Source organism: Mesoplodon bidens (genome assembly GCF_964165515.1).
Source record: "Mesoplodon bidens genome assembly, chromosome: 1".
NCBI lineage: Eukaryota > Metazoa > Chordata > Mammalia > Artiodactyla > Ziphiidae > Mesoplodon > Mesoplodon bidens.
The window spans coordinates 141,486,554-141,510,791 of NC_138176.1; the positions used below are offsets into that span (position 1 = coordinate 141,486,554).

Consider the following 24,238-nt stretch of genomic DNA (forward strand, 5'->3'; position numbering starts at 1 on the left):
GTTTGAAAACTTACTAGTAAGACTTGACCCACAAAGATGGGGGATAGAAATTCCCGGAGTAACCCTCAAGAACAGAATATTTCCTAAATCTTGGTCAAGAGTGTATAAGAAGCAATTATAAGGGTATGGCATTTAACGAAAAGGAGACTCAAAGAAACAGCTTTTTCTTCAAGAGAGAATACACTAAGGAGAAGCAATTCCTATTGTGTAATATTCTGGTAAGAGAGTTCAGTTAGGGTGAGTCAATATCTTCAGTGAAATGACAAAATAGAGTCTGGGGACATAAAAAACTGAAGACTGGACCTTTTCTTGTAATAATTCTAAATTAGTATAGCCCAGAGTTTTACCTAAGCAGCCAACCAGCCAGTTTCACCCTCTTGATTTCTCTCAGATATAACTTCTAGAATCACAGATTTTAATCTAACCTGATTGTGGCAATAACACAAAAAGGGGTTGATTGAATTATTAACCTCTCAGCCCCTCCTCTTAATATGAACCTGAATCAATACTAATTTGAGGCAGGTACAAGATGTTAGTCGGAGCCTGGTTTAATATTTTACTTTAACAATAAGCTATCAAGCATGATTGTTCCACATGAAAATGTGAAAGAGAATGATTGTTAACAGTGTTGATATACCTCGTATTAGAAATTCTCAGTTGTCTTTTGAACAGCATGATTGTGGCAGACATAAACTGTGTGTTTACCGAACTGTTTCTTTTCCTTCTTGGGCACACAGCTAAACTGTATTTTCCAGATTCCCTTACAGTTAGTTGCTACCATCAAACTGGGTTCTGGCTGATGGAAACGGGTAGAAATGATGTTCCCCATTTCTAGATTTGGCACATAAAAATCTCTTTTATGATCTTTCATATGCTCTTTCCCCAGTGACTGAACAGACAGAACTCTGAGGTCTTGGAGAATAAAAGAGCCACCTAACCACCTATACTTGTATTAAACTGACATACATATAATGAAAAAATAAATACATATTATGTTAAGCTACTAAAATTTTGGTGTTGTTTTGTTAGTCAACCTACTCTGACCAATGCAGAAATTGGTATGAGTGGAAGGTACTGTAACATAACCTAAAATATGTAGTTGATTTAGTGTATGGCAGCAGGCCAGAAAGCTGGGATTCATGTTATGCACTGCCTTTGACAATTTGGAAGGCAGAATCTGCGCCAGCTGAGACTGTAGTTCTAGGCAATGGGATTGGAAGACAGATTATTATCAGCGTATATCAGTTGTTATTGCTTGCATTTAGCAAGATGTTGAAAGAAGGGGATGAGTTCAGGTAAGATTTGGCCAATTTTCAAGCCAAAATTAAAGGGACTAGATGGAATCATAATCTAGCATTTTAAATAAAATCATTTAAAACTAAAACTTTGAATAGAAAATTTAGAAAAACTAAAAGGGAATCAAAGTCACCTGTAATCCCCGAAATGAAAGATAACCATAACTCTAAGTGTACAGAGAAAGTTTAATAAAACTCTGAACAAAGTTGCCAACTGCTTTGAGAGATTCGCGAATATGCCTTCCATGTAATACCATAAGGGTGTGTAACCAACGTTTCAATGTCGCAACGGGCAGAAAGTACTTTCCTCACTGCTAGGGAAAACGAGGCCTCCACCTCTGCGCAAGCGCACAAGGGCTCCAGCGCTCCAGGCCCGCCCCGCCCACCCCGACCAGCTGGGTAGAGTCACGTGAGCGAGCCGCGGCCTCAAAGGAGACGCCAGGAGTGGTCATGTGACCCAGCCCCGGTACGCGCAGGGATGGAGCCGGAAGAAGAGGTTCCCTTGTGGCGGCTGCAGAAGCTTCCTGCCGAGCTGGGCCTGCAGGTAAGGAGGGCGCCGGGGCGGCTGCGCGGGGCCGGGCTCCAGGACGGCCTGGCGTGCGGGGCAGTTCCCACCTGGACGCCTTTGCGGGGCTCGCGCCCGTTTCCCAGAGGAAGGAGGAGGAAGGGGTGTGATTTCGGATGGCCCGCCCCCTGCGTCCCCTGGAGAGTTGAGGAGGCCGAGGCTTGGGTCGCCACCTCTGCGACCCGGCCTCCAGCGGCCTCTCAGGGCGTTTTGCACGCAGACGCCCGCCGGGCCGCGCCCGAGGCAGCCTGTACCCTGGTGGACCTTGTTATCTAACAAGGAAACCAAACTGAGTTACCCAGTAGGGAGTTCGTGGGAGAGGTAGCAACCCAGATTTGAAGGGGCAAGGGAAGGTTTTCCAGAGCAGCTGCCCAGATTTTTAGCTTGGGTCCTGAAAGAGGAGTAGGAAACAGACTGGGCAGAGGGGAGAGAGAGTTTCAGGCCAGAGGAATAGCAGGTACAAAGGTAGAAGAAGTAAAGCCAGCCCCAGGGAAATTTCAGGACCTGCTCTAGTTTTAGGGGCTGGAGTTCAGAGTGGGAAGCAGAGCAGGGAGACTAGTCTAGACAGGTGAGCAGGAGTCTCTGTGTACCATGCTCCTGTGTTAAGCCTTAATACCAAAGGCGCTGGCAGTTTAAAGTATTGTTTTTGGCAGCAGCAGATTTTTAGTTTGAAAGGTGAGAGAAATGTGGAGACACGGTAAGTACATATAACGAAATTTTGACTGTGACCTGTGTGAAAGGAAGAAATCCCAGTGGTTGCTGTAAGAGGAAAATCTGACTGAGAAGTGTTTTTTCTCCCTTGAACTTTCAAGTTAAAAAACCCTTAGTGGGGCTTCCCTGGTGGCGCAGTGGTTGAGAGTCCGCCTGCCGATGCAGGGGAAGCGGGTTCGTGTCCCGGTCCGGGAAATCCCACATGCCGTGGAGCAGCTGGTCCCGTGAGCCATGGCCACTGAGCCTGTGCGTCCGGAGCCTGTGCTCCACAACGGGAGAGGCCACAACAGTGAGAGGCCCGTGTAACGCAAAAAAAAAAACAAAAAACAAAAAAAAACCCTTAGTGCCCCAGGTCTCATGACCCTAAGGAAATTTGCCAACAGCTAAAAAAAAAAAAAAAAAGGCAGTATATATGCAAAATTGAATTTCAGCATGAGCTCTAGGAACTGTGGTCCTTTGCCCTCTGACTTCAGAATGCTAACACTTTGTGTTGTAATTAATATGTTAACATGTTTACTCCCACTTTTTCTGTCCCCCAGCAAGTGAGGCCTGATTAAGTCTTCCTTGAATACAACTGTTTAACTGGTCCTCTTGCCACTGGTCTCTTTCATTCGGAACTCCTTCAGGGTAGATACTTTGTTTATATCCCCAGTTCTTGAGAGTTATGTCTGGCCCAAGGTGATTTCTTAATTAGTGTTTGCTGAAGCAAGGAATCAATTAATGTTTACTAAGCTCTGCTTTATCATTGGGCCTGACATCTGGATCCCAGGCTATGGTGGCCTGGCTTTCAGTGTCCATGATATGTAGCTTTTATAAGTCCCAAATCTCCGCCTTCCTTCCGTCTCTGTTCCATTTACAATGGGGATAGTGTGGGGAGATAGAGGGGAATAAACTTACTTATCCTACCAGGATCAAGAAAAACCTTCTTAACTCTTTTCTCTGATTTTACAAATGAGGAAACTAAAATGTCAGTAGAGGGTTTGGGTGACTTACCCAAAGTTGTCAAACTATTGTAATAACTGGGCAGAGGGGAGAGAGAGAGTTTCAGGCCAGGGAATAGCAGGTACAAAGGTAGAAGAAGAAAGCCAGCCCCAGGGAAATGTCAGGACCTGCTCTAGTTTTAGAGGCTGGAGTTCAGAGTGGGAAGCAGAGCAGGGAGACTAAGTCTAGACAGGTGAGCAGGAGTAATAAGTGGCAAAGTGGAAACAGATGCTCAGATCTGTTGACTTTGACTCTTGTATTAGCTTCCTGCTCCTGTCTTCATTCTACCTGCGTACTACAAAGATAAGGCCCATAACCTTTACTGCCAGGTATGTAGATGCCTCCTGAATCTCTGGATCCAAAAATCTCTTCCCTGAGTGTCGGGCTGCTGCTTAGATACACCCACAGGTATCTCAAATTCAGTATATCCTTGGCTGAGCTCCTCGTCTTTCTCCCTGACTTACTCCTTCTGTAGCTATGGCCTCATTTTTGGTTTGTGACACCGCCACTTTCCGAGTCATTCAACCTGAAATTCTGAGTATCATCCTTGGTCCTCCTTTTCACATCTTCTTTACCTCCTTGCTGCCTCCCATTTGAGTGTCCTCAACAGTAACACTGCCCCCCCGCCCCAATCTCTTGCTGGTAAATGGAAGATGGGAGCCTTTGGACTCACCTCTTTCCCTTTTCCCTCCTTATATCTCCCGACCTGTTGGCAGATTTATAGCACCATAATGCAGATATGTGAATAGGTTGCTTCCCTACAGAAGACACATTAAAGTCTCGGCTCTTCTGCACTGTTGACAAGGCCCTCTGTGATTTGGCCTCCACCACCTCTCCAGCTTTGTATGCTGTCATCTCCCAAATTGCACCATGTGGTTTTACACTTTTATCTGCATATGCAGCTGCTTGTGACTAGAAATGCCCTTCTCCTGTTTGGCCAACTACTCATCCTTTTAAGACATACTTTCCCCTCCTTCCTCTGTGCTGTTTTGTACCTTCTGTAAACTTGTACTATAACTCCTATCATCCTAAGTTACATTTATTTACTGATATATTAGTTTTCTCTAATGGACTGAGGCTCTGATATGTAGGACCTTATCTTATTTATCCTCCGTTTCCTCATTTGTAAAATGGGGATAATAGCAAGGCTCACTTCACAGGGTTACAGTGAAGACCAGCACAGTGTTTGGTACATAATTGGGGCTTTATAAATGGTAGCTGTTATAGTTATTTTTCTTTGTATTTACATTAACTTGTTTAATAACTGGAATGAAGTGCTCATTACATATTTGTGAATTAATTTAAAAAATATATTCCAAAAGGATAACACTCTTATTTTTCAGTTTGAGTTCTGAGTTTTGTTTTAGCATGGGGGACAGTTTGGGATAAGGTGAAATATAGGTAGAGAATTTTGAATGAATTTCAAGTTGAAAATGTTGGTTAATTTATGATAAATAAAATTTCTGTTCACATAGTGCTTTAGAGGTAGGGTCACCAGTTGCTCATCTCTGTTCCAATATGTGTGGTGTCATAGAGGAGTTACTGCTTAAAATGGACTGGAATATGATCCAGGAGAAAAGAGTTGGAAGCCTTGCTGCTTAAATGCATTTCCAAGTTGTTTGGGTTCAAGTACGCTTCTTACAAGACACAGATATCCCTTGAGAAGGAAAACCATATTTATCATTTGCCTAGAATAGTGCTGGTATAGTAGGTACTCAGTTAATATATGTTAAAGTCATGGAACATAGTACCAGTAGTAGGAGTAGTAGTAATAGTGATGATGATAATAATAAGACGACGAAGGATAACAATGGCAAGCAGTATTTAATGCCAGGAGTGTGCCAAGTGATCTGCATGTATTCTTCAATCCATACAACAACATTATAGGGATAGATGATATCCTCATTTTACACATGAGGAAACAGGCACAGAATGTTTAAATAACTTGGCAAAACTAGTATGTAGTGGAAATAGGATACAGACTAGCCAGTTTTGTTCCAAAATCCAGTCTTAATTACTATGTTTAGTTATATATGTGTTAGGGTTTCCATTGCTGGCATTAAGGTAGGGTAGAGAGAAAGGAATGTAAAAAAGGAAGAAAGACACCGAGGGCTTTTTTTGGACCAAAAGAAATAAGTGTGGTTGTTGTGGAAAACGGAGAGAAGAGGTGTGTAGATCTACAGTTAAAAAGACTTTGATCTAAGAGTCATACCTTGTTTTTTGGTTATTGGTATAAATCCGATGTCTAAGGAATCCCAAGGAGAAACTTTTACACTCACCATCTTCCTTTCAGGAACGTTGGAGAAACAACAGTGTATCTATAAAATTATTTTAGCTTCTGAAGGTGGACAATTACAGAAAGTCTGTTTTTTTGTGTGTGAGTGAAGCTCTAACTTTTTTTTTTTTTGCCGTACACGGGCCTCTCACTGTTGTGGCCTCTCCCGTTGCGGAGCACAGGCTCCGGACGCGCAGGCTCAGCAGCCATGGCTCACGGGCCCAGCCGCTCCGCGGCATGGGGGATCTTCCCAGACCGGTGCAGGAACCCGTGTCCCCTGCATCGGCAGGCGGACTGCCAACCACTGCGCCACCAGGGAAGCCCTCTAACTTTTAATTAATAAAATAATGTTAAGGATAGCTGCTTTTCAACCTCAACTGCTCCTGAAGGTAACATGAACTTCTCGCAACACCATTTATGTGCTATAAGGAAGATAAATCTGTTTTATAATTTTACTTATAATTACATTTATTTCTCTTTTTTCTTCTCTCTAGCTTCTTCACAAAATAATTGATGGCATTTGTGGCCGAACTTATCCTCTCTACCAGGATTATCACAGTGTTTGGGATTCAACAGAATGGATGCATGTTCTAGAAGACATTACCAACTTTTTCAAAGCTGTAGTTGGTAAAAATTTATCTGATGAAGAGGTAACTTCATTCCAAATTTATATACCTTATGATAAATAATAAATTTGTCTTCACATTTTTTTTATTAAGCTGGTCTTCAGGGCACTATATAAAACAAGGGCCATCATTATTAAGTGCATAATAGATAACAATAAAAACCTCATAAATGTAAGTGGAAGTTCTGGATTTTTGTAGTTTTGTTTTTGGTTGTTTGTATATTTTAAAATTGTGAAACATTTAAGTCATATAGAAGAAAATTGAAAGTTATATTACTGACACCTATATTCCCATTACCACAATTAAACAGTTGTTAAAATTTTATTTTATGTATTTCAGGTTTGTGTGTGTTTTAGAAACAAGGCATTACAGATACACATAAATATCACCCTCCCCCTAGAGATTACCACTTGTGAAGTTGTGTGCGTGTTTTGTGTTCTATATTGTGTGAATATTTGCATCTTTAAGCAATATATACAATTATTTGAGCTGTTTAAATGTGTAACTTGTAAATGGTAATGTTTGTATCCACTTGTAATTTTTCTGCAACATTGTGTTTTAGATTTACCAATGTTCGTAAATGTAGATCTGGTTTATGTATTTTAACCCCTTGTAGTATTTGATGATAGGAATGAGTAGGACTTATTTTTCTATCCCCCTACTGATGAACAGTTGGGTTATTGCCTCTTTCATTATTATGAATAGTGCTGCTACAAACATTTTGTATGTGTCTTTGCACACACATGGGCCAGCTTTTCTAGGATACACATCTTGAAGTGAGATTTCAGGGTCATGGGGTATCCTTCCATTGAATTGCTTTTGTACCTTTGTCAAAAGTCATTTGGGCATGTTTGTGTAGGTTGCCCACTTGGAAAAAAAATGTAGTTATGTATGTTTGTCATTTTGGTTTCAATGATATTCTGAATATGAGTTCTTGGATGTATGTATTTTAAATATCTTTTATGTTACTTGCCTTTTCAGTCTCTTAATAGTATCTTTTGGTGAATAGAAGTTCTGAATTTTAATCAAGTCCAATTTATCCGTACTTCTTTTGATGGTTAGTGATATTAATGCTGTGTTTAAGAAATATTTGTGCCAGAGCCATGAAGATGTTTTTGTATGCTTTCTTGTAGAAGCTTGATTGTTTTAGCTTTTACATTTATGTCACTGATGCATTTTGAATTAATATTTGTGTATGGAGTAGGGGTCAGATTCAAATTTTTCCGTATGATATCCACTTGACCTAGTACCATTTATTGAAATGACCATCCTTGCCCCATGGAATTGCTGTGCAGCCTTTCTCGGAAATCAGGTGACCATATATGTATGGTTCTCTATCTGGACTCTTTTTCTACTCCATTAGTCTGTTTGTCTATGTTTGCCCATACTGCAATGTCTTAATTATTGTAGAATTAAAGCTATATTACATTAAGTTTTGATATCTGGTAGTAGAAGAGCTTCAACCTTGTGTTTCTTCAAGATTGCTTTGGTTACTCTAGATCCTTTGTATTTTCAGGTGCATTTTAAAATCAGCTTGTCAGTTTTAACCAAAAAACCTGCTGGAATTTTGATGGGGAGTATTAGCTTGGGCTGCCACAACAAAATACCTTGGAGTGAGTAGCTTAAATAACAGGAATTAATTTCTTGCAGTTCTAGAGTCTAGGGAGTCCAGATTCAAGGTACGGCTGATCCTGGCCCCTGGTGAGGGCTTTTTTCCTTGCTGCAGATGATTGCATTCTCACTGTGTCCTCACATGGCTGTGGGGGTAGGGGTGGAGACAGAGAGCAAACTCTCTGGTGCTTCTTATAAGGGCACTAATCCTATCATGAGGGTCCCACCTTTATGACCTCATCTAAACCTGATTACCTCTCAAAGGCCCCATTTCTCGATATCACCTTGAAGGTCAGAGTTTTAACATGAATTTTTAGGGGACATTAAGTGCATAGCATGGGATTGCACTGAATCTCTAGACTTTTGGAGAGAAGTGACATCTTAACAGTACTGAGCCTTCTGATCTATGAATATGGTATAATCTTCCATTTATTTAGATTAACTTCAGTTTTTTTTTTTTTTTTTTTTTTTTTTTTTTTTTTCTTTTTGCGGTATGCGGGCCTCTCACTGCTGTGGCCTCTCCCGTTGTGGAGCACAGGCTCCGGACGCGCAGGCCCAGCAGCCATGGCTCACGGGCCCAGCCGCTCCGCGGCATATGGGATCCTCCCAGACCGGGGCACGAACCCGTATCCCCTGCATCGGCAGGCGGACTCTCAACCACTGCGCCACCAGGGAGGCCCTAACTTCAGTTTTGCTCTAATATTTTGTAGTTTTCAGTGTAGAGGTCTTGCAAATATTTTGTTGGATTTATTTCTAAGTAACTGATGTTTCTGATGTTCTTTAATTTTGCTCTCCAATTGCGTATTGCTAGTATGTGGAAACTTGATTTTTATATACTTTGTCCAACAGTCTTTCTAAATTTATTTACTATATATAATGGTTTATAAATTTTTTTGGATTTTTTTTGTATGCAATCATTTTCTTTTTCAATTTTAATACCTTTTATTTCTTTTTTTCTCCGCTATTGCACTGGCTAATACCTTCAGGACAGTTTTGGGGGGAAAAAAAAGCAGTGCCTTGTTCCTGACCTTACAGAGAATGTATGTGTTCACTGTTTCACGATTTAGTGTGTTACCTGTATGATTTTATGGGTATCCGTGATTAGATTAAAGAAGCTTCCTACAATTCTTACTTTGCTGAGAATTTTTATCATTAATAGGTATTGAATTTTATCAAATGCTTTTTTCCTGAATTTATTTATTATTTTCACCTTTATTTTGTTAATGTGATGTCTTGCATTGATTTTTGAATGTTAAACTAACCTTACATTGCCAAAATAAACTCAACTTGGTCATGATGTATTATTTTTTTTTAATGTATCTTTTGGTTTGATTTGCCAATATTTTGTTTAGGATTTTTTCATCTATATTTGAGTGATACTGGCCCATTTTTTTTTCCTATAATGCTTTTGTCAGAATATAAAGTTTTATTCTGGTCTCATGGAATGAATTAGGAAGTTGTTTTTTTTTTTTCTTTTTCTCTGAAAGTGTTTATGCAAGATTTATTTCTTTTGTCACTTAGTACTGTGTTACCATGTTGCTTAATTTTCAGATGTTTGGAGTTTTTTTTTCAGTTATGATTTAATTACACAGTGGCTCAAAAGTATAAATAGTATGGTTCCAATCCTTTGAAATCTGTTGTGATTTGCGACATGGCTCAGCATATGGTTCACTTTCGGGGATGTCCCATATACATTTGAAGATAATACGTATTCTGCAATCCTAGGGTGTAGTGTTCTATGTGGAGTTAGGTTAAGCAGAAAATGTTTTTCAATGCTATATTTTTACTGATATTTTTGTCTCTTTCTATCAGTTACTGAGAGGTTTGTTAACATCTCTAATTATGAAAGTTGATTTACCCATTTCTCTTTTTCTGCCAAGTTTTGGTGCTTTATATATTTTGAAGCGGTGTTATTAGGTGCACACACATTTATGATTGTTATGTATTTCTGTTGAACAACCCTTTTGCTATCCTCTATTTCTTAAAGTCTATGTTTTCTGATACATTAATATAGGTATACCAGCTTTAGTGGTTTCCAAGTGTATTCACTCTTACTCTGCTTCATTGGTCAGCCCTTTTTACTTTCTGTTTTGCAAAAATTAGTTAAAACCTCTTGTTTATTGGTTATGCATCCTCATCTTATTGTTTCATGGTTATAGAAGTTTTTTTTCCATTTATTGATACTACTATTTTAAAGGATATGTGAAAGGAGAGTGTGACTGTTGTTTACATTTTAAACAGAAAGTCCCTAAAGATGCTCAGCATCACTAATTATTAGAGAAATGCAAATCAAAACTACCATGAGGTATCACCTCACACCGGTCAGAATGGCCATCATCAAAAAATCTACAAACAATAAATGGTGGAGAGGGTGTGGAGAAAAGGGAACCCTCATACACTGTTGGTAGGAATGTAAATTGATACAGCTGCTATGGAAAACAGTATGGAGGTTCCTTAAACAAACTAAAACTAGAACTACCATATGACCAAACAATCCCACTACTGGGCATATACCCAGAGAAAACCATAATTCAAAAAAACACATGCACCCCAGTGTTCATAGCAGAACTATTTATAATAGCCAGGACATGGAAGCAACCTAAATGTCCATCAAAAGAGGAATGGATAAAGAAGATGTGGTACATGTATACAGTGGAATATTACTCAGCCATAAAAAGGAGTGAAATTAGGTCATCTGTAGAGATGTGGATGAACCTAGAGAGTGTCATACAGAGTGAAGTAAGTCAGAAAGAGAAAAGCGAATATCGTATAATAACGCATATATATGGAATCTAGAAAAGTGGTATAGGTGGTCTTATTTGCAAAGCAGAAATAATGACAGAGACGTAGAGAACAAATGTATGGATACCAAGGGGGAAAGGGGTGGTGTGGGAGGAATTAGGAGACTGGGATTGACACATATACATTATCAATACTATGTATAAAATAGACAGATGATGGGAACATACTGTATAGCACAGGGAATTCTGCCTAATGCACTGTGGTAACCTAAATGGGAGGGAAGTCCAGAAGGGAGGGGATATCTCTATGTGTATGGCTGATTCATTTTGTGCAGTGGAGGCTAGCACCACATTGTAAAGCAGCCATACTCCAATAAGAATTAATTAAAAAAAATAAACAGAAAGGCCCTTTCACTTATTTTCTAACCATCTATTTTTATTTTCACAGATATCTCAGCAGTTGGATCAGCTGAATTCATCTCATCAAGAAGCTATCATGAAATGCTTAAAAAGTAGGAAAGATGAAATCAAGCAGGCTCTGTTGGAAGAAATAGTTGATATTTCCTCTTCACAGCTACAGGATTTTGATTGGCAGTTAAAGGTGAGAATATATTTATGAGTATTTATGCTTTTTATTTCATTTTTTGAGTAGATTTATTTTTTGTAATATTATATATCTAAAATTTCTGTATTTTTGAGAATACATTTTCCTAAAAATGTATCAAAGATAATTAAAATTACATCTTTTGTGTTAACTTGGGCATCAGTAAGTGCACTGCAGATATCTAAACCATGTATAATAAATTACAAGTATAATAAATTTAATTAAGTAAAGCTTTAAGTCATTAAAGGACTAAAAGTCATGTAGATGAGGGAATAGATATGTGCTCTGTGGCTCTGGTGAATAGGACAAAGGCTAAAGTATATGATTTGTAATAAGGCAGGTTTCAATTCAACCTAAGAAATAATAATTTAACCACTATGAGTATCTGAAAATTATTTTAACCTCTTTTTGAGTTAGCACACTCCTTCTCATAGCTGGTACTCAAACATAGGCTGAGAAACCACTTGTTGGAAATATTGAGGAAAATTATTGATGAGGCAGACAACCTGAAGGTGATGCTTTCTCAGATATTATGGGTCCTGTATTTTGGAGAGAGAATGGAGGAACTACGTGAAGGTTTGTTTGGTCCTGTAGTGTATGTACCACAAGGGAGATCCTTTGAGGTTGGTTGTCAGGGAGGGAGTGCTTTACTATTGCCCAAGTAAACTTTTGCAAGTGGTAGCACTCCAAAATTCAGTTATTGTGGGGTTACTGGCTCAGATTCCAGGAAAACTGAGTTTCTCTTTGCCATCTGCCGGTGAAGCTATGATGCTTGTTTCAGAAAGCTTTAGTATCGTAAACAGTTGGTTGGTTCTTCCATTTCCTCTAGATGGAAACTAGAAGAGGTAAAAGTGTCAAGTGTTTTTGTTGAGTGGCTCTGATCAAAGATGGTATCTTGATAACATTTTTCAATAATTTAATAGAGAGTTAGCTGCTCATTATTTAAGCATCTTAATTTCTGAGACTTAGTGTTTTTAGTTTTATCTTTGTACACGGACTTTCATCCTCTTGTTATCATTACACTTCTTTAAAATTCTCTGTTTCTTGATGCATTGGACCCATTTAGTACTTCCCAGCCATAACGCTGCTCTAGATTTCTACTCCTACCATAAAATCCTAACTGGTTGTCTTTTTTCCCTAAACTACTTTCTCTCTTTTCTTTTTCTATTCTTCAGATATATGCTGCTTTGGCATGGGTTTAATTTCTTTTATTCCTTTCACGTTTCCCTGTACTTCATAGCAAACAGGAGTACTTTTTTTTCTTTAACGTGTTGTTTGTAAGCTCTGATGCGTATTTAATATATTCCTTTTTAATACTACTTACTAATTAGTATTTTTCTCATTTTAAACAGCTTGCACTTTCTAGTGACAAGATTGCTACACTACAAATGCCACTTTTAAACCTTCATCTAGATGTGAAAGAAAATGGTGAAGTCAAGCCGTATTCTGTTGAAATGAGTAAAGAAGAGCTGCAGAATCTAATAAGTTCCTTGGAAGCAGCTAATAAGGTATGTGTTTTAATTTTTCTGTATGGTTCAAAATATTTAATTTCTGATTGATACCATTAGAGCAATATAAGAAAAACTAATCATTTATGTTTAATATTTCTTTTGTTCCTGATATTTTATGTCAAGCACAGAAGATACTTTGATATGTTCTTCTCTAGTTTTAGATATTACATTAATTATAAATTTAATTTACATTAATAGAACATAATTTATCAAGTAGTTATTTTTTTAAAGAATAACAGCTAGACTTGTTTTGCTCCAGTGCTCATTAATGGTAAAAAAATTTTTTTTAACTTGGAGTTGTGAAATTAGTTGATTCTGAAGACATTTAATGATTAAAAATAGTTAATGATCTTGAAGAAAAGATTGTCTTATTTAACTGGACAAATGGTAGAAAATCGCTTTAAGTACCAGAGACAAAATATGGTTTGTAGTTATTATGACAAAAATCAGCTTGAGACAAAATAGAGCTAATGAAGGACCAAAAGCTTTACATTTACAAAGGAACGGCTAAGTAACAGTAACAATTCCGAGTGTTTAACTAATGTGAAAAATAATATTTAGACAGTAGAAACTGCTGCTGTGAGGAAGACATAAAAATAATTCCCTACGTTGCTTATGTTCCTTTCCTTGTTGCTGAGCGTCGTCTCTAGTGATCGTGTCTCAAGGATTAAAGTCAGTTATTCTTACCAACCTCTCTTGCCACTAACCCATCTTCTTGGCTCGATCTTTTTGAAACTCTGGTATACTTCGTCTTCCCTCCATACTCTGCAGTCACTCGGCCATCATGGTGCCATGACTGGTCCACATGCCCAGTAATGAACTGGTAGCCTGGCTTGCCTTTGGATGAGGCTACAGGTCTGGAGGGGTGTGTGGCAGGGCCTGGTGTAAATGTTAGATGAGTCTGAAGCATGGATCCTGGCAGACCTGTGCCTTCTGTGCATTGTACTTGTCAGTTCTCCAGCCCCTTCTTCAGAGATTTCAAAGCATCTCATTCAACAGATACTGGCATCATTCTGGGATAACCTGATTCCCGCCCTTCCCTCCCTTTGTGTTTTAAGGTGGTCCTGCAGTTGAAATAACTGGAAATGATGAATACAATATTATCGGATTCCACTGCTACAACTGATACAGCAGAGTGAATACCATGTGTTAGAAAACCTGCGATATACTCTTATGGCCTGCTGAGAAAGCAGCAGTGTTGAGATTACATAGACAACAATTTATCAACTTACCTAAAGAACAGGAAATTATATGGTTGACAAGAAATGCATAAAAACATGAAAGATGAAAAGGCTATAATAGCAGTTTATATTTTCATAATGACTGTTTTGCTTCATTTATTAAATATTTGAGAAACCTTTATAGATACAGTTTTATTGAAAGCTAAAAGGCTGTAAAGTAATGTAAACTTACAAGCACAAATATACTTGAATATTGCTTAAAGAACTATGTGAATAGCAAGGATGTTTATTATGGATATATATGGTTAATTTGTGATATTTAAAAAAATAACTTTTAAAGAATGTATAAGCTACATCTGTAATTCAGGAGATTCCATGTTTTTCTCTTATTTCAAAGGAAAGTTTATAAAATGTAAAATTTCTTAGAGAAGTGCTCCAGACATGAAAAAACACTAAATCTGTGTGAACGATTTTGAGTTTTGAATTCTAGAAACTAAAATCTCATATTAGAACATAGATAAAAATGAAAATAACACTGTAACTTCTGTATTTCTGTGTCTGATCAGGAGAGTATGCTCTGATAAGAATACATGTCATGTATAGAGTATACATTACTATCAAAATGTCAGCTAAGACTGTATGTAGACCACATTTGTCGTAAACTCTTAATTTGTTACAAACGCTTAATGGAGTTTTGGATGTTAACAACTTCATTGGAAAACAGACCATTTTTAATTTCAGTTACCTTTAAAAACAAGCATTTTGAGCAAATAAAAAATATTTTATTTTTATATATTGCTTTATTTCAGATGAATTTCTACATAACTCAATAACACATCATTGGTACCTGATTTTTGCAAGATTTATAACTCATTAGAGCATCAGATTATTATTCGAGGTGTCCAGAGCATTCCCTCTTATTCTCATCATACAGATGAGGGTAGGCTTAGTGAGATTAATAAAAGTGAGTGCAGTCTAGATGGTGCTACCCAAAACGTGTCTGTAGGCTAATGCCACTCTATGAACTGTTTGTTACAGCTTGGTGATTAGATGTGGAGCTTGTGCCAGAATGTTCATCAATATACTTCTTTCTTCACGAGAAAGTTTGGCCAGGAAAAAAAAAAAATCAGCTGAACTAACCAGCATGCTTTGGGAGGTAGTTGTTTTACCTTCTTGTGCAAATTCCTTATGTCGTTGTGGACCAGTAACAGTTTGTAGGTGAGCACTTACTGATAAAGGGTCCTTCAGAATTTCAACCCTCCACAAAGTCCTTCCTTTGAGAAGGGAAAAACCTTACTCTACTTAGTCCTTCTCTCACTACATTATTACTACAGTACCATATGTAAAAGCTTTATTGAAATCTGACTGATATAAACCGTACATATTTAAAGTGGGCAGTCTGATCAGTTTTGATGTCTGCACACCCATGAAAGCGTCACCTCAAGGTGGTGAACAACCAGTCACTCCTGAAAGTGTCATCTTACTCCTTTGTAATCCTTACTTGTGTGCCCTTTCCCCCCAGACAACCACTGATCTGCGTCCTGCCATTATAGAGAGTTCCCATTTTCCAGAGTTTAATATAAATGGAATCATACAGTATGTTCTTTTTTTGTGTGATCTGGCTTCTTTCAGTATTATTTTAAGTTCATCTATGATACTGCATATATCAGTGGTTCATTCCTTTTTATTGTTGAGAAGTATTCTGTTGTAGAATTCCACCATCATTTGTTTATCTGTTCACCTGTTAATGGATGTTTTGGTTGTTAACAGTTTTTGGCTGTTACAATACACAGAATGCTATGAACATTCTTGTATGTGTCTTTGTATGGACATATGCTTTCTTTTGGAAGTAAATACTTAGGAGTGAAATGGCTGGATCATGTGGTAGCTGTATGTTTATCTTTTCAAGAAACTGCCAAACTGTATTCCAAAGTGATTTTTTTTTTTTTTTCGATACGTGGGCCTCTCATTGTGGCCTCTCCCGTTGGGGAGCACAGGCTCCGGATGCGCAGGCTCAGTGGCCATGGCTCACGGTCCCAGCCGCCCCGCGGCATGTGGGATCCTCCCAGACTGGGGCACGAACCCATGTCCCCTGCATCAGCAGGCGGACTCCCAACCACTGCACCACCAGGGAAGCCCCAAAGTGATTTTTACTTTTTACATTCCATACCGCAGTCTATGAGAGTTCCACCTCCACCGCCTTGCTAACACTTGGTATGGTCAGTCTTTCTAATTTCAGCTGTTCTTAGGTGTGTTGTGGTATCTCATTGTTGTTTTAATAATATTCATTTCCCTAGTGATGTTGAGTATTTTTTCATGTGCTTATTTGCTGTCTGTATATCTTCTTTGGTGAAGTGTCCAGATCAGTTTCCCATTTTTAAATTGGATTGTTTTCTTACTTCCGAGTTTTGGGAGTTCTTTATATAGCCTGGATACAAGTCTTTATCACATATATGCCTTGAAAGTATTTAAATATTCTCTCCTAATCTGTGGCTTATCTTTTTTTTTGTAAATAGTTTACTTTTTTAGAACAGTTTTGGATATACAGAAAAATCAAGCAGATAGTACAAAGAGATCTCATATACCCCACATCCAGTTTCCACTGTTATTAACATATTAGTATGGTCCATTTGTTATAATTGATGAACTAATATCAATATATTATTATTAACTAAATTCCATAGTTTATTTAGATTTCGTAAGTTTTTACCTAATGTCCTTTTTCTCTTCCAGGATTCCATTTCATATTTGTCATGTCTCCTTAGGCTTCTCTTGCTGTGATAATTTCCCATACTTGTTTTTGATGACCTTGATAGTTTGAGGAATATGGGTGAGATATTTTGTAGGATGCCCCTCTATTGGAATTTAATAATTTTCTCCTGTGTACACTGGGCTTGTGGGTTTTGGGCAGGAAGATCACAGAGGTAAAGTGCCATTTACATCACATCATTTCAAGGGTACAGACTCTTAACAGTATTTATGACTTGACATTGACCTTGATCACCTGGCGGAGGTAGTGTTTGTCAAGTTTCTTCACTGTAAAGTTATTCTTTATTTCTCCTTCTTCCATACTGTCCTCTTTGGAAGGAAGCCACTATGTACAACCCAGACTTAAGGAATTAGGCTCCCCCTCCTTGAGGTCCGAATATTTACATAAATCCTTTGGAATTCTTCCACATAGATTTGTCTCTTCTATTTATTAATTTAATCATTTATGTAATATGGACTCATGGATATTTATTTTATACTTTGGGTTATAATCCAATATTACTTATTTTATTACTTAAATTGTTTCAGCTTTGGCCATTTGGAGCTCTTCACTTGGCTCCTTTGTCCTTTGGGCATACCCCTGAGGTGGATTTTATTTATTTATTTTATATTAATCTCCTTAACTTTCTGGCAATACAAGATGCTCCACGCTCATCTTGTCAGTTTCCTTCCCAGTCCTAGAATCAACCATTTCTCCAAGAAGCCCTGGTTCAGTTTATTGAAGATGGTATTAGAAACCAAGCTGGGTATGCTCATTGTTGTTTTTTTGGGCCCTCTTCAGCTGACCGAACCAGGAAATCCATGCATGTAAACTAACCTGTGTATATACACATATCTATAAATACTTCTTTATATAATCATCTGTATATTAAGCTGCACATGAGTTCCTCCTGATGTCTCCAACTCTGCTTCATTACACAGGGATCCTTCTAGCCTGCTACCCTCCCTTATCTGTGAATTCACATTCCAACAGTGAGAAACCTGAATCCCCCCATTCACTGTTCATTCCAGAATATATATATAGCAGTCAAGATTGTTAATCTGTACCCCTGTGTGGGAGGGGGAAATTTTCTTTTTTTTTTCCCCAGGAAGGATTTATTCCTTTTGCCTTTAGTCTCACAGACTCCACTCATGTCCAAGTTACTTGGGTCAGTACCTCTTCTCCCCACTCCCTTCATGAGGTTGTTTTATACGTTCGTAATACAGTGAGATTTTTTGCCGTAATCTATCTTCCTTGCTGGGATCCCCCAACTTCTTAAGTTTAAATTTGCATACATTAAGGTGTATTCTTTTTGTTGAACAGTTCTGAGTTTTGACAAATGCCTAATGTCATATTGTTGGGGGAGGTCATCGAGAGGATGTCACCAGCTGTTAACCCGTGAGCTGGACCCTGGCAACAGGAGGCTCCTTGCCCCCTCCCCTGTCCTTGGAATGTGCATTCCACTTGTTTTTTCCACTCCCACAAGCTGCCCCAAGGTTCCTGCCCAGAGGTGATAATGTGGTATTGAGACTCTCTGGACTGTATATGTGACTGAATCCAGTTAAGGCTTCTATGTAAACTTTTAAGACTTGGGTGGGTTGAGGTAGAGATCTACTTGTCTTGGTGGCCGCCCAAGGCAAGTCTTGGAAGTTGCCTTGCTTGTTAAAACCACTACCTACTAATCTGGAGTGGTTCACCTCTCACAGGGCAAGAGATCCTTGCCCTGCATGGGTGGGGGCTGGTTTCCGATTACACTTGGGAAACTCCCGGGGTTGTGAACTAACACATGTACGGACCTCTCACAGGGCAAGAGATCCTTGCCCTGCATGGGTGGGGGCTGGTTTCCGATTACACTTGGGAAACTCCCGGGGTTGTGAACTAACACATGTACAGACTCCACAGAATAGTTCAACACCCTAAAAATCCCCTATGCTTTACTTAATCATCCCTCTCCATCTTCCTCAGAACCCCAGACAACTAGTGATTTTTCTTAATGTCATTATAGTTCTGCCTTTTCCGGAATGTCATGTAATTGGGATCATGTAGTGTGTAGTCTTTTCAGACTGGCTTCTTTCACTTATCAGTATGCTTTTCTTCCAGGTCTTTTTGCCTTAATAACTCTTTTCTGTTTTCTCTCTGAGTAGTATTTCACTGTATAGGTGTACCACCGTTTATATTTACTTGTTGAAGGAAATTGGTTCTTTTCATTTTGGGGGCAATTATGAATAAAGCTGTTGTAACCATGCACAGACAAGCTTTTATGTGGACATAAGTTTTGAAACTAACTGAATAATACCTAGGAATGTGATTGTTGGATCGTTTCGCACAACTGTGTTTTTTTTTTTAATAAATTTGTTTATTTTTGGCTGTGTTGGGTGTTCGTTGCTTCACGTGGACTTTCTCTGGTTGTGGAGAGTGGGGGCTACTCTTTGTTGTGGTGTGCGGACTTCTCACTGCGGAGGCTTCTCTTGCTGCAGAGCACAGGCTCTAGGTCATGGGCTCCAGTAGTTGTGGCATGTGGGCTCAGTAGTTGTGGCTCACAGGCTAGAGCACAGGCTCAGTAGTTGTGGTGCATGGGCTTAGCTGCTCCGCGGCATGTGGGATCTTCCCAGACCAGGGCTCGAACCTGTGTCCCCTGCATTGGCAGGTGGATTCTCAACCACTGTGCCACCAGGGAAGCCCCAGTTTTGCACAACTATGTTTAATGTTGTAAGAAACTGTCAAACTTTTTCTAAGTGGCTATACCACTTTGCATCTTTCTTTTTTTAAATTGTGGCAAAAAACATAACATGAAATCTACTCTCTTAAATGTTTGTCTGCAGTACAGTATTGTTAATAGTATTGTTAACAATGTATATACATTGTTGTGCAGCATTGAAACTCTATCCATGAACAGCAACTCCCTATTTCCCCCTCCTCCAGTCCCTGGCAATCCCCATTCTGCTTTCTGCTTCAAGAATTTGACTACTTTCGATACTTCATAAGTGGAATCACGCAGCCTTTGTCCTTCTATAGCTACCATATTCCATATGCTTACCATAATTCCTCAGGATTTCCTTTTTTTTAAAAGGCTAAGTAATATTCCATTACATGTATATATTACATTTTTTTAAATCCATTAATCTGTCAATGGACATTTAAGTTGTTTTCACCTCTTGGTTATTGTGACTGATGCTTCAGTGAGCACAGGAGTGCAAATATCTCTTCGAGAGCCTGTTTCCAATTATTTATGATAAATGCCTTGAAGTGGGATTGCTGAATCACATGGTAGTTCTATTTTCAATTTTTTGAGAAATCTCCATACTGTTTTCCATAGGCATGACATCATTTTACATTCCCACCAAAAGTGCACAAGGGTTCCAATTTCTCCATATTCTTGGCTGGTACTAGTGACAACACAGATACACAAACACCTACCTTATGCTAGCTTCTTCTTATTTATAATCCCTATAGCAAATCCTAAAAATGCTATATATATGTTACTTTCTAATTTAAATAAAACTGGATGGCCATTTCTTTCTCCCATTGTATAACATAGTCTTCTGGAAAGAGTAGCCAAGTGTAGGGTGTCTAAACCCCTGGTAGCTCTGTAGACCAAGGCTGTGATGATAAAGTGCAGATTCCCAGTTATATTGCTGGATGAATGTTAAAGCCATCTCTAGGCCAGAATTTAGACTCTTATTGAAAAGCTATTCTACTAATCACCAATTAACGGATAAATGAGCTTCACACCTTTTGTCTGTTCATTATTTTATTGTCAACATATTATTTGTGAAGGGAGAGAATGAGTTCAGAGTTTGGAAGTCTTCAAATTAGGAAAGACTGACAAATAGGCCAACTCTACTATTCATATTTACAGTGGAGATTTTTAAAAGAAATATGACATAATGCACCTCACAAATGGATGCTATTAAAGTCCGTTTTAGGCATCATTTTTGAATACAAGGAAACGTCATTTCTTCTTTTTTTATTCCCTAATATATAAACACTCCATATGTTCAAATGTTTGTAAGGCATGTTATCTTAAAGAATATAAAAAAAAAAAAAGTGGTACAGAAATAAGCTCCTGGAAGAGTGCTGGCATTTTTCTCCCAATTGTTGGATAATACTGCAAAGAATTTCTTCCAAATAAAGGGATTTTGTTTTGTATTAAATTTTATAATAAAAGCTCCCAAATGAAAGATTCAGAATTCTAAACATTTTTAAGGATTATAAAAAGATATGCCTGAAATCTTGCATGTTTTTAAACATAGTACAAAGTAAGCTTTTTATATGTAGGCATTTTTAATAAAAAAAGTTTTATTTGTGTTTTAGGAATAAACAGGCTAACATAAATTGTACATATTTACAGCAATAAACTTCATTTCAGAAGCTGCACAACGGCTTTTGTAAGTACAGCTGATGGTTTTTGACACCAGCCTTCAAATGTGTTTTCTTTCTTTCATTTGCTGCAACATTTAAAATCTTGTAGTACCAAAGCAAACAGCAACTTATTTTATAGCAAAGCCACACTATTAACAAAATAATGAGTAAACTACAGTCCCATGAGTGCTAAGGTATGAGGCTGTGAGTCCTGAAATCGAGAGCACAAGCATTTCTTGTGTCCATACCTGATTGCATGTAAGTTGATTTTGCATTTTACAAGAATACATGATTACTCAATGAATGATGAGTAGAAAAAAGGCCATGAAGGGTAAAAGGGTCAGTAATCAGAAGACACTGAACAGCTTCTTAGTCACTGATTCACTGCTAAACGGGAAATCTATTTCTTCTTTCATGTGTATAAATCACAGTCTCCAGGCTTCATGGATTTTGTCCACAGATCATTTTTGAGATAGCAAAGGCCTAACGTCAAATACTTTAAGCATGTAAAAAGGAATTAATGAAACGGTTAGGATATTTAATCAAATTCCTAACAGAAAGGGTACAAGTCAAGCATACTGTATGAAATTTTGATTTCAAATGTAAAAAGCAACTACAGAAAAGCACAAGTTTCATTAGAACAGCAGTTTCAATCAGAAAATACAGTATATACTGATACAAAATAGAAAGTTGAATTACAAAAGTAAGGAGTCTACCTTTTCTTTCTTGTCATTGGTTAAACCTGTCTCATTTCATTAAAATTTCTGTAGGTTTCTGGAAATACTCATTCTTGCCCTTGAGCTTTTTTTTTTTTTTTTTTTTTGCTGTACGCGGGCCTCTCACTGTTGTGGCCTCTCCCGTTGCGGAGCACAGGCTCCGAATGCGCAGGCTCAGCGGCCATGGCTCACGGGCCCAGCCGCTCCGCGGCATATGGGATCCTCCCGGACCGGGGCACGAACCCGTGTCCGCTGCATTGGCAGGCGGACTCTCAACCACTGCGCCACCAGGGAGGCCCTGCCCTTGAGCTTTTTAGTGGTCTGGTAGGTATACAAAAGTATTATCTGCTTATGTAAGAAAGCAAATGCTTATGTCAAAAGAGCAAAAGAACATTAATATATTGTAATTTATGTACCTCTGTAATTAAAGGAGTTCTGCCTGCTGAAAAATAAAGAGGGTAAAAGGGGTTATTTTATTTACAAGAGCTGTGTAATACCATTCAGGATATGAATTAGCTAGTTCACATTTAGTAGGAGGGTAATAGACAATTCAGCAAAATGATTAGTGGAGATTAAAAAACACAAGGAACAAAACACTTAACATCTTCTAACATATTTGGTGAATTTAGCATAACGGATTTTGAGAGGCAATAGAAGGTATGAATTTCTTTCTGTATACGTGTAGCACCTGCTTTTGAAAGATCCAGTTATGTAGTACAGGGTGCTGTGTGAAATAAAATAGCAGGAGACTGGTTTGGAAAGTTCAGCTAATTTTTGGATTCAATCAGGTTTTAGGTGAGGTGGTAGCCAAAGAGGTGTTCCATTGCTGGCAGGATAGTAATTTTCCCAATCTTTAGCCTAATGAGTCCTGCTTTCCCAAACCTCCTGAATCACCGTATAAAGATCTTTGCCTCAAGTTGAGTCTCCTTGGGTAAAGACAGAGGAGTGAAATAATTATTCAGAGATGATGGACAGCCAAGAGAATTTTTCAAGCAAGCCACCCTAACCCAGATGAGTTTCTCTCAAAGACAGTTTTATTTGTACTTATGCAGTATTAAAGTTTCCTCTTTACACTTCCATTAACCTTTTAAATGACACGACATTATTTCACATTAGCCATTAGGTTCCCATCACAATGGCACAAAATGCTGCCTAGCGTTCAAAAATAAAAAACTTATTTAAAGATGTCAAAAAAGATGTTTGGCCCTTGTAAACATTTATATCATTTGGAATTTCCAAAACCCTCATGCAACCTTGACTTTGTAATAATGCCACATGGTAGTTTTTAACAAGAGGGTTATTGGTCCTCTCTAAAATAAGGAGTTGAGCAACACAGTCAATGAATATATGCATATCTAATCAGGAGTATTCCATACTTAGAGGAGTAGTGGATGTTCTGAATATGAAATATCACTTGTGTATATGATTCTGTTTTCCACAACACTGCAGTGAGTTAGAATAATCAAGGGGCTTCCCCCAAGATGTCTCAGTGGCATTGTTGCAAGATAGAAAATAGTTCAAGCTTTATCCAGTGAGTATTTCAAAAAGATGTAGGAAACAGATTAACATGAAATTGATTCGCTTAAAAGAAGAAAAAGATACACTGCAATTCAATGTATTTGGGGAAATATCAAGTAGAAAAGTATGTTATCTAGTAAAACTGGGGTGGCTGGTTGCCATTCTGAGGTAAGGCTTGCAAATGATATCTTTTATGCAAATAAGTAAATAACATATATAACAGGAGAACAGGGAAGTTAGCAGCTGAAAGGAGAGGGGCAGAAAAGGTATTTCTCTGTACATCCATTTTATGCAGTCTTGAGGGACAGTTGGTGAATGTCAAGAACTGCCCATCCCCCTTAGATAGTTCTAAACCTTCAATTTACTTCTTGGCAGAAATGAAATTTGGTGTGCCATACTCTCTGGGAGGATTCTCTTAGAATTCACATTGGAGTGTTCCAATTATGCAGTGTAGTCCCAGCTTCAAGAGTAAACGCCCAGTAGAATCTAGATCCAAAGGCTTTTAACAAGGCAAACTTGGGTAAACGAGGGAAAAATGAAACTTTAAATAAAACAGTTCCTTCTTCCATAGAGGAAAAGCAGTAGCAATTAGCATGGAAAGTCCAAGTCTGCTAGACTAGCAGACTCTAGAATGGTGGTGTTAGGATTCAGTTTGTGTAGTCATAAACAATGGAAAAAACCTCAGTGACCACTTGGCACAGACCCGAACCTGGGTTCAGTTGTAACTCTAGCTGCATTTAAAAAAATCCACTTAGAGTTTGCAGACATAAGCTCTATGGGACTAAAAGAACT

General features: G+C 38.3%; 1 protein-coding gene across 1 annotated transcript; it reads left to right on the plus strand.

The window, feature by feature from the left end:
* The first annotated feature begins 1,725 nt into the window (after positions 1-1,725).
* On the plus strand, positions 1,726-14,892 carry COMMD8 (COMM domain containing 8). The gene is made up of 5 exons (XM_081224175.1): positions 1,726-1,839; positions 6,322-6,477; positions 11,254-11,406; positions 12,762-12,917; positions 13,979-14,892. The coding sequence occupies exons 1-5, from the start codon at positions 1,774-1,776 to the stop codon at positions 13,997-13,999; spliced, it is 552 nt and encodes a 183-aa protein (XP_081080301.1). The 5' UTR covers positions 1,726-1,773; the 3' UTR covers positions 14,000-14,892.
* Positions 14,893-24,238: the final 9,346 nt, after the last annotated feature.